At 42.8% G+C, this 18283-nt stretch overlaps 1 protein-coding gene across 1 annotated transcript in view; it reads left to right on the plus strand.

Annotated features, from left to right (window-relative positions):
• SDK2 (sidekick cell adhesion molecule 2) overlaps window positions 1-18283 on the plus strand; it is a 247810-nt gene that overhangs the window by 142875 nt on the left and 86652 nt on the right. The window contains exons 15-24 of the mRNA XM_036755650.1: window positions 25-172; window positions 3491-3631; window positions 4557-4738; window positions 5931-6046; window positions 11572-11767; window positions 12011-12109; window positions 13867-14058; window positions 16227-16348; window positions 16967-17076; window positions 17231-17381. Coding sequence (XP_036611545.1) covers window positions 25-172; window positions 3491-3631; window positions 4557-4738; window positions 5931-6046; window positions 11572-11767; window positions 12011-12109; window positions 13867-14058; window positions 16227-16348; window positions 16967-17076; window positions 17231-17381 — 1457 coding nt within the window. The remainder of the gene's footprint in view (window positions 1-24; window positions 173-3490; window positions 3632-4556; window positions 4739-5930; window positions 6047-11571; window positions 11768-12010; window positions 12110-13866; window positions 14059-16226; window positions 16349-16966; window positions 17077-17230; window positions 17382-18283) is intronic.

The raw sequence follows: 18283 nt of genomic DNA on the forward strand, positions 1-18283 counted from the left end.
CCTGCTCTCCCTCTGCCTCTAAAGATGCCCCCTGGACAGTACTTTTGCCTAGCGTGGATCCTGAAGCTACCTCAGTGATGGTCAGGAATCTGGTTCCAGCACGCTCCTATCAGTTCCGTCTCTGTGCTGTCAACGACGTGGGCAAGGGGCAGTTCAGCAAGGACACGGAGAGGTGAGGAGGTCCAAGAGATCTAAATCTCAGTCACAGTATATAGGCAAATTTCAGTTGATCTGAACTAGTGGGACAGGGAGAAAGGAAGAAAGAAACGGGCAGGATAGGAGCTCCTAAAGGCTTAGGTCTCCATCTTTGTAGGTCTTTCTATATAGCACCAAACATGGCACCATTCAGCCTTTTTTAAATTAAGTATTTTTCTATTAATAAGCATTAATTTTCTCTCTCCCCCTTCCCTCCCTCTACCCCCGCTGAAAAACAAAAACAAAATGCTTGTAACAGACATGCAGAGACAAGCAAAACAAATTCCCACGTTGGATGTCTCATACTGAATATTTCGTATCTTGCTTCTCTGTCAGAAGGCAGGTACTCTGCTCCAATTACGGATCTGCTGGAATAGTGGTTGGTCGTTATGATGATCAGAGATCTTAAGTCTTTCAAAGTTGTTAGTTTTTGCAACATTGTTGCTATGGTATAATTTGTTCCCCTGGTTCTGTTTATTTCACTTTGCCTGAGTTCATACAAGTCTTCCCGAGTTTCTCTGAAACTGTCCAGCTCTTCATTTCTTACAGCACCATAGTATTCCATTTCATTCATGTACCATACTTTGTTCAGGCATTCCCTATTGAGAGGTGCCCCCTTAGTTAAACACTTGTGTAGCACCATTTATTAAAAGCCATTATTATTATTATTTCTTCACTAAGAATACAAATGGAGGAATGTTCAATTCCCCCAAAAAATATTTCATAGTAACCATTTCTCCAGAGGTTAAACTTCCATCATTCTCAACACTGCATCCAGTTCAGTGATTTTCAGTCATGTCCAACTCTTCATGGCCCCATTTGGGGTTTTCTTGGCAAAGATACCAGAGTGGTTTGTCATTTCCGTCTCCAGTTCATTTTACAGATGAGGAAACTGAGGCAAACAGGGCTAAGTGACTTCCCCAGGGTCATGCAGCTAGTAAGTGTCTGGGGCTAGATTTGAACTCAGAAAGAGGAGTGTTCCTGACTCCAAGCCCAGCGCTGTATCCACTGTGCCACCTAGCTGTCTCAATATTGAATACAACAATAAAATGGTTGTAACAAAGCCCATGAGCTAAAGCTTATGTAGTTTGTCCACAGGGCGATCCCTCAGTGCCCCTACAGACTGTTGACTTAAATCAATAGCCTCATTTTGCACACAGTTCTAACAAATTTGCCTGTCTGATTTTAGCAGATAAGAATCAGCAAATTAGAAGGAGGAAAGACCTGCTAAAAGTACATTGCAGTCTTGGAGAAGTGATCGTGGACATCCTGATCTTTAGAGAGTTATGCCAAAGAACTAAGAAAATTAGGCACATAGTATGGGGCCATTTAGCAGAGGGCAGACAGTCCTCTGCACCTCAGCAATATTTGAGGATATCTCTAACCCGACAGCATAGTACAGTCATTATCGTTTATACTGATGATCCTGAGAATCGAGGAATGGTTAGAAACATTTCTATTAAAATGATTGGCTTAAAGAAAAGTTAGGGCAGCTAAACAAGTAAGTTTAAATAACCTGTATTTGGTTTTGTGATATAGACACACATGCTCTCATTCCCTCCCACCTGCTCACCTGTGCAACTGCCTACTCTGTGCTCAAGTGTGGTCGGGGAAATAAATGGGAAAATGATAGTAACAGGAGACAGATAGAAATTACACCAGTGACTTCATTGACATAGAAGTTCCATCAGCTAATGCAGGCCAGCACCTTCTCTTATAATTATTGCTTTAGAGAATTGCTTAGAATATTTGAGAGGTTAAATGACTTCCTCAAGTGTCACACAGCCAGTGTGTGTTAGAGACAAGACTTGAATCCAGGGCTTCTGACTGGCTCTCTATCCTTATGCCATGCTACCTCAACAGTAACATATAGTAATAGTACTTATTGACAATTATTAATTAATTGGTGAATTGGCGGTCACCCAGTTGTCCACTACATCTAGGCCCATAGTCCATAGATTAGAACTGGAAGAGTCTTTAGATGCCATTGAGTTCTACATTCTCATTTTACAGATGAGGAAACTGAGCCTAAGAGATGTGAAGGTTTGTAAAACACTGTACATACTAATTATCACATTTGGTCCTCATAATAACCCTTTGAGGTATGGTTACAGATATTATTACTCTCATTTTACAGACTAGCAAACCAAAGCTAAAGGGTTCTCATTTTCCCTAAAAGAATAAAGATAATCCTTCTGCTAACTGAGAGTTGAGTATATTGGTCTAGAAATTTTATTTCCAAACTGCTTTATCATCTGTTACTGCATTTATTCACATCTATTCATTTTTCACCTGAGAAATAACAATAGCTAGCTTTTTTCTATACTGCTTTAAGGTTTGCAAAGCACTTTACAGTGTTTATCTCATTTGATCCTTAAGACAACTTTGGGAGGTAGGTAACAGATGAGGAAATTGAGAGAGAGGTTAAGTGACTTGCCCAGGGTCACACAGCTAGTAAGTGTTTGAGGATGTATTTGAACTTAGGTCTTCCTGACTCCAGGTCCAGGAATCTATTCAATGCACCACTTACCTGCCCTTTAGTCTCTTGGATAGATCCCAAAGCCAAATAGCAAATCAAGTATTGAACTAAGATTAGAAAGCAGTTGTCTTCCCTCCTAATAAACCCCAACACTCTGAAACAGGAGTGAATGAATGAAAAAGTCTTTATTAAGTACTTACTATATGCCAAGCACTAGAGATACAAATGCAAAAACAAAGACAGTCCTTGCCTTCAGGAAGCTTACATTCATAGGATCATGGTTTAGACCTGGAAGAAACCTTACAGGCCATTGAATTCTACCTCCTCATTTTACACATGAGGAAACTGAGTCTAAGAGATGTTGAATGACTTCCCCTGGATCATGAAACTGGTAAATTTCTTAGGCAGGATTTGAACTCACTGACCCAAATCCAAATGCTCCACCCATTGCCCCACAACACATATGGTCCCATGGAAGGCTATTTTAGCTTGGAAAGTGCAGAAATGGCAAATGGTACCACTGATGTTTCCAGGAAAATAACAACATTAATTTGGTTATGGTTTCAGATTTGGAGGTAGGAAGGGTGATGATAGGACCTTTGCCAGTAGCCTATAGTGATTGGTGGGGAGATGTCCAGGGAGTGAATCAATATAAGGCAAGATCCTAGACCTGGATGTACTGGACAACAAGAGTCACTACTACTTGGCGGGCACCCCAGGCTGGGAATTTGGGCACTAAAGAGTTAGGTCTTCTAAGGCTTGTTTTCTAGACTAGTTGACAAGGAATAGATGTACTTTTTGACATTTGCTGCTCAGAGTCTCCCTCCCTGAAGAGCCACCCACAGCCCCTCCTCAGAATGTCATCGCCAGTGGCCGGACCAACCAATCCATCATGATCCAGTGGCAGCCTCCTCCTGAGAGCCATCAAAATGGCATTCTGAAGGGTTATATCATCAGGTAAGCCACCCAGGGAGAGAGAGAAAGAGCTTGAAATGGGAGAAGATTGAGGACTCTCTTGGAAACTTACTACATGTTCCTACTCTCAATTATAATACCAATAATAATAATTCACTTTTTATTACTCTTTAAGGTTTACAGAGCACTTTACTCACAACGATCCAGTGTGGTTATTATTGTCCCTATGTACTGGTGAGGCAAATGAGGCTCCAATGGCTCAAATGATCTTCCCAAGGTCACCAAGCTAGTAACTGTTAGAGCCGGGAGCTGAGCCCAGGCTTTGCTGACTCTGATGCCAGGGTGCTGTCTGGACAAGAAGTTAATGTGGGCTCTTGTGAGACTGCCGCCAAACCATACTAGTGGGCCACCTTTTAATGAGAAGTGGGCTCTGGTTAGACAGTGAAGGATTTAGGTTAGATATTAAAAGGAACTTCCTTCTTGGTGGAATACGAAGTGGATGACAGAAAGTGGTGTGGTGGTTACCCTCTTATAAAGGCCTTTAAGACCAGAAGAGGCTATCCATCCCCTAAGCTAAGTTAAGCATAGTCTTCTATGGAAATAGAAGAAATGAGATGACTTTTGAAGGTTCTGGCCTAGAGACAAAAGACATCCCAAGCTCAACGTATGGTGGGAAGGATAAAGAGCCCGCCACCTAGTTGTAATAAAATGCTGGTCTGATTTCAGAACATATGATATCATCAGATGTCCCCCTTGGAGTTCAGAGACTCTTACCATGTTCCTGAGTGGCGAGTCTGACTCCTATCTGCCCTCTCCTGGATGCTTTCTCAGCAAGAGAGACCAGGTCTTTCCCCAAGATCCCAACCACTCACAACCTTCTCCATAGAAAAATGTGAACAGAAAGGCTCACCCAACAAAGTCCTCTGGGAGAGTCCCACCCTGATCTCTCTGCTCCTTGCCTCTCCAGGTTCTGTCTAGCTGGGTTACCTGTTGGGTACCAGTTTAGGAACATCACCAATGCGGATGTCAATAACCTGCTCTTGGAGGAACTCATCATCTGGACCAATTATGAGATCTCAGTGGCAGCCTACAACAGCGCCGGCCTGGGCGTCTACAGTAGCAAGGTCACAGAGTGGACCTTGCAGGGAGGTGAGTGGGGGAGGGGTTCAGGTTTGTGAGTATGAAGGTCAAAGTTCATGATTTCTTGGTCTGATCTAGATACAGATCTGTCTTCATTTACTGCTGTGTTCCTACTCTTCCCTCCTTATACCATCCTTGAAGAGAAGTCAAGCACACCTTAGGTTGGTTTTTCCTAACTGGACTACTCCTAACTTCACATACCAGTGTCTTAGTCATATAGCACACACAATTAACAGTGCCTGGCACATAGTAGGTTCTTAAATGTTTGTTGAATGAATGTGGGAAAACTCACAGGTAAAGCAATAGAGGACTGTGACGATGAAAACACAAAGGCTGAAGGGTACGTTGGAGATCCTTTATGCATTTTGAGATATAAATTAGATTATGTAATATTACATATCATAGCCTTGTACTTTTTTTAAGTTCCAAGGCATTTTTACATCCATTACCATTAGACTTACAACCACTCTGTTAGATCTGTATTAGCCTGGTATGATTATTCCTGTTTCACAGTGATTTGGCTAAGGCCACACTAGAAGTTAACAGTAGAGTTGGGATTTTTTAAAGTCCAGGGTGATACAATGAAAAGAATGCAGCATCTGAAGTACAAAGACTTGAGTTCAAATCTCAACTCTGAAGTTTATTACTGTGACCTGGGACAAGTCATTTAACCTCTGTGGGCCTCAGTTTCCTCATCTATAAAACGGAGTTTGAATAGGCCATCTCTAAAAGCATTTCCCACTGTAAATCTGTGATCCTCAATCCAATGATCTTTCTATTTGGCCATGTAAAATCTATAAACTTTACCTGTTGTACAAAGAGTTGGACACAACAGAAAAACAGCTGAACAAAAATTATAGGCAAGAGAGAGGCAGTATTAAATAGTGGTTAGTGAATTGCCTTCAGTCAGGAAGATCTGGGTTCAAGTCATGCCTCTCACACATAATAGCTCTGTGGCCCTAGGCAAATCACCTGCCCTTTTAGATCTCTAAAAACCTCTCTAAAGTCATAAATTTGCAGAGAAGATTCCAATCTACATTGGTTAGGGAGTCATCTATGCCTGTATCATGGGTCCAGTCCTTTTTATCCCATTATAGTTATGTACCTAGTTACTTTTTTGCAATAGGCCCATAGTTTTGTCCTCTCTGATATTTTAAGCTTTTCCCCATTTCTTCCTTCCTCCCTCCCTCCCCTCACCCAGTTCCTACAGTCCCCCCAGGCAATGTCCGAGCTGAAGCCATCAATTCCACAACCATCCGATTCACTTGGAATGCCCCGAGCCCCCAGTTCATCAATGGCATCAACCAGGGCTATAAGGTAAGAGGGACATCATCTTACTACTCACTTCCAGGATCCCCTGTCTTTCAACAAAAGATAGAGGCCACAGGTGAAACAGAAAAGATCTTTTGATTCAATGACATATTGGTCTGATCCAGCATTGGTGTAATGGTAAGTGTTTAACAGCCAGTTCTCCCCCCAAAAAAAATTACACATCACATACTTTTAGGTTTAATCTTCATTATTGACATTTTCACTATCACTTTTTTAAGTCAACAAAACAATAAATCAAGTTCTGATTTGCAGCATTTGCTGATTTCAAAAGCATGAATTTTCACTCTGAAAATTTAACAATCAGAAGCTCACACTGGCTCCAGCACACTCCCAAATCAAAACCTAGACCAAGGCAATGGTAAATGTGGGCTTCACTATTAGTCAAGTTCACTGAGGGAGTCAGTGTGATAGGTGAAATGGGGCCTGGATTTTGAAATGGGATGCTTTGGTTCTATCAGAAAGCAAAGATGTTGCGTCCTACCCCAGAGTATATTCACCCTTCTCTGAGTGTCTTTCTTTGGTCTGACAGCTAGTGTAGAGGTCCTGGCCTCTGTAACTCAATTTCCCCTTCTCTACAGTATTAGGAGCCAGAGATCTTCCTCTCTCCCTATGGGGATTGAAGATAGGGATCTCTGGTCTCACATATGGGATTGTCCTTCCTGACACCAGATGGGTAAATTAAGACTGAGTAATGTATATGAATTAACATTATCAATGAGCAGCAGAGCTGGAATTGGAATGTCCAACTCTTGAATCATTTGATGGGATTTGTTTATTGGTCTGTGATTGAGTTACTGCTGACCCCTGCAATTTTTATCTGTCAGGCACCTGAACCTCCTGTGAAGGACCCATTTACATGTGTGCAATACCTATGATTGTTGCTTGAATAATTGCCATAATTTGGGATTGTGGCAGTGGGGGCTCTTGAGGTTAGACTGGAGGGAAAAGCTTCCTAGCAACACTAGAGAGGAGGGAGCTTTAAAAATAGGCAAAGCCGTAACTAGCATGGGGCAAATGGGGCTTTGCTTCATGGTGTTGGTGGAATATAGAGGCATCCTTCCTCCCTTTTGTATCAATCTTCTCCAAGCCTTGCCTTGGTGTCCCTTGGTGGCATACAGCACAGTTGCACCCTAGACACCATCTTTAGGGTCCTGTCATCGTGGCATCCCTCTCCCAGGCCCACCTTCTACTCCCAGCCCAGGAGGAGAAATGAGCCAGTCTCTGTAGAAGATGGACCTTCCCATGACTATATAATTAATTACGGCAGGAGGAACTGTCCTTCTCATTGCCTTCCCTACTCCCTCTTTAACTGAATTTTGCCCTAGACACAATTATGGCAGGTTTCAGCTCTGAGAACAGAGAAAGACCCCCTTATCTTCCATGGCTACCTAAAGTTAAGTAGAGACTTCCCAGGCACATGTACAGCCTCACCCAAAGGAAGCTCACAGGATGCGAGTCAAAGACAGATAGATGAGACAGTTCCTGGCCTACACAGGGAAGGAGAGGAGAAACAGGGCTGTTAACACTTGGTCGTGAAACCAGAAACCATGAAACCATCCTTGGCATTAGCAGAGAAGAGCTTTTTAATTGGGACTCAAGAGGGAAGCAGGAGGCAGGTCTCTCCACCAAGTCACTGAGTTGGGAACAATTACCTTCCTTCAGCATAAAAGTTTCATACCCAGTTGGGAGACTTGGGCTTCAAATGAGACCGTAGGAGGGGGAACTTCAAAGGCAAAAGAGGCCCAGCAGGGCCAGAGAGGCAGGTTGAGGCGGCCAAAACCATTAGGCCTCAGCCTAGGATTATCCAGATCAAAAGCAAGTAGGTCAGAAATACCTGATTGTGTATCATAGGGAGTTCAGAAGAGTGGAAAGCCAGCAACCCAGAAGAGTACAAGGATTGCTGTTAAGATGGGAGAATCAATTTCTCTTTCTCTTCAGTGTCACCATATTTTTTTCACCATCATAGAAAAGCCTTCAGTGGACACTTGATTGTTATTCTCAGGTCCTACAGAGTGAGACAGCTCATAGAATCACAGGTTTGGGGGCAGGATAAGTCCTTGGAGAGACTGTTTCATCCATTCCCTCACTTAAAGCCAGTTCACTTGCAAGTCAAGATGTCACCCTCCTGATGTCACTGGTCCTCCTTGACAACAAAGGACAAACAACAACAGGCATAGGATGCTGAGACCTAGTAACAGGTAGTGACTGGAAGGGCACACAGGAAGTAAACTGGTCTCTGCCCTCTAGCTCTAAGTGGGATGACCCCCCTTGAGCAGGTTAAATGGATCTCCAGGAGGCCAGGCCACTGGGCAGAGTGTCCAAGCCCTCTGGTCATTAATGTTCCCTACCTTATTATCATTACTGATATTAATAGCTCACATTTCTATGGTGTTATGTATAGAGAGTTTACAAAGTGCTTTCTCCGCACAAATACTCTGGGGAAGGTAGTGCGTGTTCCATTTTCATAGGAAGGACTAGAGACTCAGAGAGGGTTAAATGACTTACCTAGGGTTACGCAGCCTGGAAGTATCACAGCTGGTACTCAAGCACAAGTATTTTGGTTCCAAACCCAATGCTCTTTCTACTATGCTGTGGGGGAAAAAAAGTCAAGAAATTAGGATTCATGACCCATTGCCCCCTGGGAAAGTCTTCTAAACCCCTTCTCCCCGACCCTGAATGTTAAGAAAGACACTGTTTCAGATAAACAAGGGAAGACTATATATTCAGCCAGGGAAAAAAATTAATAGACACATAAACTGACAGTAAAACATCAGTGTTCTGTCGACATTCTTATAAACACATGTATGTATGTGCCTGCACATAATAATGCGAGCGAGCATTTATACAGTACTTTATAAGTATTATCTCATTTAGTCCCCACAACAGCCCTTTAAAGTAGATGCTATTACAATGCCCATTTTACAGATAAGGAAACTGAGGCTTAGAGGTCAAGTGACTTACTTAGAGCCACACATCCAAGAAAGAATTTGAGCTCAGGTCTTACTAACTTTAATTCTAGCACGTCATCTACTGTGTACCTGGCTGTCTAAGGTATTTTTATGTGTGTGTATCTGTATATGTGTGTACATGCGCATGTGTGCACATTCTTATGTATCTATGCGTGTGTTTTTGTGTACATATAAGTATGTGTCTACATAAATGCACACAAACACAAGTATTCCAAAAGTATTTAATAGCCTAAAGTTACACAAATAATTTTGAGATGTCCTTATATGTGTATGTATGTATGTATGTGCATATATATATATATACACATATATATACGCACACAGATAGGTACTTACGTGTACATATGCGTACGTGTTAGTATTGTGCATATAAATGCACAATATATAGTATGCATGTGTGTATAAACAGGCCATGCCTATTCTTCAACCCAATCTTCTCCATAGGTGATAGGTGTATTGTGTAGGGTGTATGTATGTATGTATGTATGTATGTATGTATGTATGTGTATGTATGTACAGGGGTGTGTATATATGCTAGTTGTTTGACCATGGACAAGTCACTTAACTTCTCTGTATTCCAGCCAACTATCCAAAGTTATAAGCTACATACAAGTTGCCACTCTACAGGGGGAGTTACCATACCAGGAGTTCCCCACAAATATGAAATAATAGGATTAGAATGAAAAAGAAAAATACAGGCATGCCCTGTCATGTCATAGAACCCTAAAGGTCATGTTTCTTTTGTGGAAACAGTGTAGTGCCTACATTTACTTGGTAGGATGAGGCTGGGAAAAGCTATTCCTTCCCCTCTGATCTATTGGGAGAGGGTTGTTGGAAGAGGGAGAATGTCAAGAAGTATTTCAGCAATTATAAAAAAAGTATCTGAAATGACTAGATCATTACTAGTTTGAAGCCTTGCATTCAGACCCTGCCCAACGTTCTCCTCCCTAGCCTGGCTGGGCCATGCCTGTTCTTCGAGCCAACCTCCTCCATAGGTAATAGATGTGAACAGTGAGCAGATGTGTAACACTCTTTTATCTCCCTTACCGCTGCTCAGCTTTCTCATCTATAAAGTAGGGATCCCAACCCTGCTGGCAGAAAAGGAGTGATTCACCCATAAACTCTGTGCAAACAGAAGGACAAAACCACAGCTGCCATCTTAGGTTTCAAGCTTGGAACTACAGTCATAAAGTCAATATTGTTTCTCTTTAAAATCTCATTTCCTTAAATGTATCTGTTCATTTCTGGATCATTTTTACTGGAGAAATCATGGGATGAATCTGTTGGACACCTTCCTACACACACTTTACAATCTTTTAAAACAGTCATTATTCTAATTGGTCCACGACTAATAAAATATTTACCAAGATTTAACACTTACTGGAGAGCAAAGGCTTAGGTACTATGTAATTAATTCTAATTCATAATTAATTCAAATTTGCATAAATTAAATTGAATTAAAACATTAAACTGGCTTCTTAATCTACTCAAAAGAAGTTTGGCAATTTAATTGCCACAAAACAAGATAACTAGAATAAGGAGGATATTTAACATACTTATTAAATGCTATTTAGTATTTCTGATTAGTATTTTTAGGGTCTAATTAGTATCTAATTAACTCGCTATAGGCTATTTTGCACAATACTAATTAAATGCCAAAACATGGTTTATAAACATAAGACCATGAAAGGAAAAAGATTAAGCATTGTTAGAATCATGAGTTAATCAGGAGACATTGGCCGCGGTATTGTTTTATATCTATAAATACTCATGCTTATTAAAACTCATCAAGTGTTGCTTTTCATCATTAATTGATATTTAATCAACTTCGAATAAATGAGGAAATCTCAGGGACCAGCTGTCATCTTGAGAGACAGCTGAAATGACTGGAAAACAGGAGATCGAGATGGAAAATGGGAGAGGAGAAAGGGGGAGGAGGAAAGGGGGAATCTAACAGCTAAATGTCATGAGGTAAAGAAAGAAGGCCACTTAGAACTTCCAGACTAAGAGGCGAAGACTCATATTCCTGAGTTCAAATCTGGCCTCAGACACTTACTAGCTGGGTGACCCTGGGCAAGTCACTTTAACCCTGTTTGCCTCAGTTCCTTCATCTGTCAAATGAGCTAGAGAAGGAAATGGCAAACCACTGCAGTATCTTTGCCACACAAACCCCAAATGGGGTCGCAAAGAGTCTGACATGACTGGAAAATGACTGAACAGCAACAGCTTTCAATAGTCTGAAAGTAGAGCAGTTTTGAAAAACCAAGCATTAACCCCAAACTAAAGGCCCCAGCAGCCTTGGGTCAGTTTTTAATAAATGAAATGACATCAAGGTATGACTCCTCTGGAGGATGTTATGGTGTGGGGGATGGGGGGATTGGAGCCTCTCCTTTTTGTGCCCTCCTAATGGAAAGAGGAATAGCAATGGTGTGAGGGCCTGCATTCTCTGCCCAGAAGCCTGGCCTCCTTAAGGCTGAGCTTGACCTGTTTGATAGAACTCATCTTATCCCACCTGACATGCTGAGCATCCCATCTCCCCAGCTGATCGCCTGGGAGCCTGAGCAAGAAGAAGAGGTTACCATGGTGACAGCCCGGCCCAACTTCCAGGACAGCATCCACGTGGGCTTTGTGTCAGGCCTGAAGAAATTCACAGAGTACTTTACCTCGGTTCTGTGCTTTACCACACCTGGAGATGGACCCCGCAGTTTGCCTCAGTTGGTGCGCACCCATGAGGACGGTATGTACTCCAGTCCTCCGCTAGTATCCCCCACATACCTTTCCTTCACAAAAGTTGACCTAAGTTCTTCTGGGCAATGGGACACCCATATTTTGTTTTCCTGTCATATCATCTCCAACCCAACCTAGACCACAATTTTGTCTCTTTGGAAAAGTACTCAATCTCTGATTCTAACTTTCTTTGTGTTTTGGGGGGTGGGGATTGTGGGATTTTGGGTTTTTTTATTTTATTTTCTGGGAACAGTACCTGGCCCTGTGGGACACCTAAGCTTCAATGAAATCCTGGACACCTCCCTGAAGGTCAGCTGGCAAGAGCCCGGGGAGAGGAACGGCATCCTCACTGGTGGGTCTAATCCTTTCCTTAGTGTCACAGAATCCCAGGGCTGGACAGACAGGACCTCAAAAGATTATCCTTAAAACACTGCCAGCCTGCCACCCATTCTTTAAAAATAGCCAGAAAATAAATGAGAAAGCATTTAGTAAGCATTTTCTACGTGCCAGGCAGGCAGTGGGGATACAAACACAAAGAAGTAAGACAGTCCTTGCACTCGGGTACCTTACGTTCTGATGAGGGAAGACTGTACATCCAGGAGAGCTAGAAGATGGAGAGAAGGGATAGATGCATGGCACAGGCCAGGAAATGATTGGAGACCAAGGCAAGATGAGGTGATAGCTCACTAAAGTCCAGGGATCCAAGAGCAGAGTCCAGGTAGTTCCAGAGGGAGAGTTTTGATTGGGAGAGCTGGAGTGGAGGCAATATAGGCTGAAAATAATCAGCCTATATTTATATGTTTATTATATAATATGTAATATATATTATAAGTAAATATATATTTATTTTAAGTATATAATATTTATATAGTGCTCTAAGGTTTGCAGAGCATTTTATATATCTTATCTCATTTAATCATCATAACAGCCCATGAGGCAGGTGCTGCTATTATCCCCATTTTACCGAAGAGGAAACTAAGGATTAGGATTCTCCATACTGCCATTCGGTAACATATCCCAGTATTCCCAATTAAAAATCTGTGGCTTTTCTGTCCTTTCTTTTACTACACTTGGCATGACTACCATGAGCTTCTACTCCCTCTTCTGCAGTGGCCATGCTGTCTCAGTACTCTACTGGTACTGAGAAGACCACATCTGGCCCTAGTAGTTGGGTTGATAGTTGGAGCCCTATAGCAATCCTGATCTTAGACAAAGTAAAAGTAAAGATAGACCTAATCAAAAGAGATAAGGAAGGAAACTATATCTTGCTAAAAGGTACCATAGACAACGAAGCAATCAAGGAATATTTTACCTGTAAGATCTATGGGGAAGGGAAGAACTCATGACCAAAGAGGAGATAAGAGAGCATTATGAAATGTAGAATAGGTCATTTTAATCATATTAAATTGATCGTTGGTGCCCAAAAAGATGCCAGTGCTTCCCACCTTCCCATGGTGAGAAGGATGGCAACAAATATTTATTAAGCACCTCCTATATATGGGGCCTTGTGGTAGGAAAAAGGGATAAGAAGATGGTCACAGCCCTCAATGAGTCTACAGTTTAGTAGGGGGCAATTATAATAGGGTGAAACGAATAACTGTGATGAGAGGAAAGTGAGGAAAAAAGACAAGAGAAAGGCCCAGGCAAAGGAATATGAGAAACTTAAGGAAACATGAAGTTATTTTCACCTTGGGAGGTGTAGGGGGGAAGAGAGGGCTGATCAGAAAAGCCTTCATTGAAGAACTGGCATCCGAGTTGGCTCTTGTAAGAAGTTAGGAACATCAACAGATTGGGAGAGGGAGTTGTTCCAGATTTAGGAAAAAGAATAAGCAAAAACACAGAAATAGGCCAGAGAGCACTTCCAGACAGAATGCCAGGCCACTGGGCAAAGTATCCAGACATTCAGACCTCTGCCACCCTCTGTCCTTCCTCTAGACCTGAAAAGCACAAAGCAAATAACCCATAGACCCATGCCAGTAAGTCCCAGCCCTTTGTAGCACATGCCTAGATTTCCTTAAGGAGAATCCTATCAGGTAGGAAAAGTGGGTCATAACTTTCCTAGTAGCTTATAGCTAAATATGTATCCCTTTCCCTGATTTCCCCACCTAGGATACCGGATCTCCTGGGAAGAGTATAACCGCACCAACACCCGGGTAACGCATTACCTGCCCAACGTCACCCTGGAATACCGTGTCACTGGCCTAACTGCCCTCACCACCTACACCATTGAAGTGGCAGCTATGACCTCAAAGGGCCAAGGCCAAGTCTCAGCCTCTACTATCTCCTCCGGGGTCCCTCCAGGTAAGTTGGCAAAGGTAATACCACCTCAGATTTCATTCTGCCATCCGAGAACCCGATGAAGGGTTTTCTTCTCTCCTGGAAATATTAGATGTCTTCTAGAGCATTCTGTCTCCCTTTAGGTCTGGGATAAGGTGCCTCTAAGGAAGATATATCATATCCCCATAATTTCAGGATATAGGGCAGAGGGTTGAAGGAGCAATGCTTCTCCAGCACCCACCCCTCACAAAAAAAGGTACAGGGTACTGGTACATACTTCTTTGTGCTCAAGAACAGCCCCTCTTTGTTAGAGGGCCTATTATCCCACTGGGCCATGTGCTATAATAATAACAATAAAAAATAATATTTATATTGCATTTTAAGGTTTGAAAAGCACTTTGCATCTATTATATAAATGTTATAAATATATATGAATTTACATACATTAATATGTTAATGTTATAAATAAAATGTTTTCTCATCTCATTCTCCTAACCACCTTAAGAAGTAGGTGCTATTTTTATCCCTATATTACAGATGCAGAAACTGAGACAAATAGGGATTAAGTGACTTGCCCAAGGTCACACAGCTAATAAGTATCTGAGGCAGGATTTGAATTTGGATCTTCTTCATTCTAAATGCATCACTCTATTCCCCATGGCACTTAGTTGCCTCTATATAGAATTTCAAGGTCTGGCCTCACTGGTTCAGTGAAAGAACCCTCTTCTTTTTGGGGACAAGTCAGAGCAACGTGGGATAGATGATGTTACCTTTGGATGTATCAGAATGACCAGGCCCAATAATTAGCTATTAATGGATTAATGTAGACCTGGTGGAGTGGCATGTAATGGTGTAACCCAGGGCTCTGTCTTTGGCCCTGCTCTTTTATTAGTGATACGGATGAAAGCTTTGGTGAAATGCTTTTCAGCTTTGCAGATGATACAAAGCTAGAAGAGATGACAGAATCAGGGTCCAAAAAGCTCCCAAAAGGCTTGAACAGTGGGCCAAAACTAATAAGATGAACCATGATAATGATAGTTAAGTCTTTCACTTGGGAGGTTAAGAACCAAGTGCATAAGTATAGGATGGGGTAGGAGAGGAGTGAGATGTGGCTAGACCATGGTTTGTGTGGGAGAGACCTGAGAATTTTATTGGATTACAAGCTCAGGCTGAGTCCATAGGGTGACCCAGTGCACCAAAGACTAATGTTTCCTTGAGCTAGGTAACTCACAGAGTAACCAGAGTGAATAAGGTGTAAAATGAAGGGCTATACTAAAACAATGGTGTCAAATTCAAATAGAGTAACCATACATAAGGATCCCTGGAGGCCACGTATTGACTTAGAAAACCACATATTAACATTACCTATTATTTTAATTATCTATAATATTATTAATATAATTATTATATGTTATATATTTATTTTTGGATTTTTATTACCTAATTACCTTTTAATCTGGTTTGGGCCACCCTAGGGAATGTTGTGGACCCTAAGTGGCCATGTGGTTGACACCTCTGAGCTTGATGGCCTGGAAGGTCACTTCCAGTTCCAGATCCTCTGACCACTGTGATGGGATCTCTACCACACCATTTGCTGCCATAGTCAAATCATATCTGGAGTACTGTGTTTGATTCTGGGTACTACACTATAGGAAGGATTTAAACAAGCTTGAGCAAGACCGTGATTTTGAGAAGCCTAAAAAAAAGATGACTAGAAGGAACCGGGGCAGGGAGGTGATTGAGTCTGAAGGAAAGAAGGTTTAGGAAGCCTGTCCAAACCTTCCTCCAGCCCCAAGTAGGTAAATAGTGCACAATAAAAGTACAACCATCATTATAAACTTGAAGGGACATAATGGACCAAAATAGTGCTAACCAGTGGATAGAGTGATGGAAGTCAGGAAGACCTAAGTTCAAATCCTTTCTCAGTTGCTTACCAGCCATGTGACACTGGGCCTCAGTTTACTCATCTGTAAAAACAGAGGATTAACTTTGATTACCCGCCCCCCCAGTCCCTTCCAGCTCTAAATCTCTGATCCTCTGAGACTCCAAGAGGCTTTCTGGTATGATTTAAAGAGGAGGTGGAGGGCATACCAGGGTAGTCAGTAAAGCCTTGATTAGGGTGGGGTGGGGGGATAGAGGATAGAGTTCTCTCCCTTCCTATATAATTTCCCTGGGTTTCTTTTTTCCTTCAGAACTCCCTGGAGCCCCCACCAACCTGGGCATCTCTAACATTGGCCCCCGCTCCGTGACATTACAGTTCAGACCTGGTTATGATGGGAAAACATCCATCTCCCGATGGCTGGTGGAGGCACAGGTAATCCCAGGCAGAGAGGGTCTCTACCTTTATCCAGTGTGCCTGAAACAAGCAAACTACATGTCCAATCTTGCCCATAAGAATTAGGCTATAACCCTATTGTAATGAATGCTAAACTCTTAATTCCAAAACCCTCTCTGATGATTTGCATATAAAACACATACACACGTTGACATATCAAATGTTCAAATGCACTAAAAACACCTGAACGCCGCCAAGTCCCTTGCTACTTCCTCCAAGCCCCACTCTGCCCCTAACCAATACCAGTCTCTCACTATGTAGCCAACCTGAAGGGAAAATACTGGTTGGACTTTTCCATTGCTTCCTGAAGTACCAGCCAACAACGTTACTTCAGTCCTTAAGGAATATTTCACAGTCATGCTAAAAAGTCACATTATAGGGTCCAGGAACATGGGGGCCACATTTGGGGCCTGTTTCTTGCTATCTACAAAATGGGTCCTGGGATTTACACTTTGAACCTTGAGCAGAAGCAGAGGGCACTGAGTATCTCTGTAACTCCTAGGATTCTGGGACAGACTCAGGGCTCCTGGAAAATACCACCAGGTGACTAAGCAGCACTCTAACCTTTCTGCCCTGGTGGGCCCTCCCCTTTCTCAGGTGGGAGTGGTGGGTGAGGGAGAAGAATGGCTACTGGTCCACCAACTGACCAATGACCCCGATGCCCGCTCCATGGAGGTGCCCAACCTCAACCCCTACACCTTCTACAGGTAAAGCAGACAAAGGGGCCAAGACCAAGGTGAAAGGGGATATTGGCACCAGGGGAATAAGGGATGGGAAGCTGGTTTTTTGAGGGTTGCAGCCCTGGTCCTTGTCATCCTCATTAGGTCTCTCATCCTCCCCTTTCCCTTCCCCTACCCCTAGCTTCCGCATGCGCCAGGTGAATATTGTGGGCACCAGCCCCCCCAGCCAACCCTCTCGCAAGATCCAAACCCTCCAAGCTCCACCCGACATGGCACCTGCCAACGTGACCCTGCGTACGGCCAGTGAGACTAGCCTTTGGCTGCGTTGGATGGTGAGACAGATTCCTGGGAGGGGATGGGGGGAGTAGGGGAACGATGTCACTGGAGCTTGTGAGTCTCTGCAAAAGTGTCAACACTAATTGGTACCCGTAGAGGATGGTGGACATGACAGGCACTCAGAGTGCCCATCAGAATCTGGCACTAGGCAGAGAAGCATTCTGCTTTCAGAGAGAGAGAGGTAATGGGAGGGAGGGAGAGAGAGAATGGGAGGGAAGGAGAGACAGAGACAGAGAATGGGGGGAGAGGAGGGAAGGAGAAAGAAAGACAGAGACAGAATGGGAGGGAGAGAAACAGAATGGGAAAATGGGAGGGGGAGAGAGAGAGAGGGAAACAGAAAGAGAGACAGAGAGAGAGGCTTTCTGCTGTCAAAAAAAACCCCAAACCTCTGTTCATACATAGCTATGTTCCCTTTTTAATTAATCCACAGATATTTATTATGCATCTGCTATATACCAGGCACAAACTAGACACTAGGGAAACAAAAACAGCCTCTGCCTCAAGGAGGTTACAGTCTAGCCTGGGGAGACAGCTTGTACATACATAGGCATGTACAAAATAGCTACGAGGTGATTTGGAAGGGTTAGGCATTAGCATTCAGGGGGCTCAAGAGCGACATTATCCCTGTGCCTGAATATGTTTCTTAAGTACCCAGTTATTTCTATGTCATCCATTAGAATATAAGCCCCTTGAGGGCAGAGACAGTGTTTGGGCCTTTCCTGGTGTCCCCAGTGCTTAGTGCAATCCCTGGCTACATAGTAATTACATAATAATGAAGTCTTCTTAACTTACGATGTGAGCTTAGACAAGATCCAACCCCACTCTGAGGGGTCTCTCTTCTGGGAAATAGGAGGGAAAACTCTTCCCCCTTATGTTCTCCCAAGGGGATGGCGGATGG

This window comes from Trichosurus vulpecula, chromosome 4, assembly GCF_011100635.1.
Source record: "Trichosurus vulpecula isolate mTriVul1 chromosome 4, mTriVul1.pri, whole genome shotgun sequence".
NCBI classification, from domain to species: domain Eukaryota; kingdom Metazoa; phylum Chordata; class Mammalia; order Diprotodontia; family Phalangeridae; genus Trichosurus; species Trichosurus vulpecula.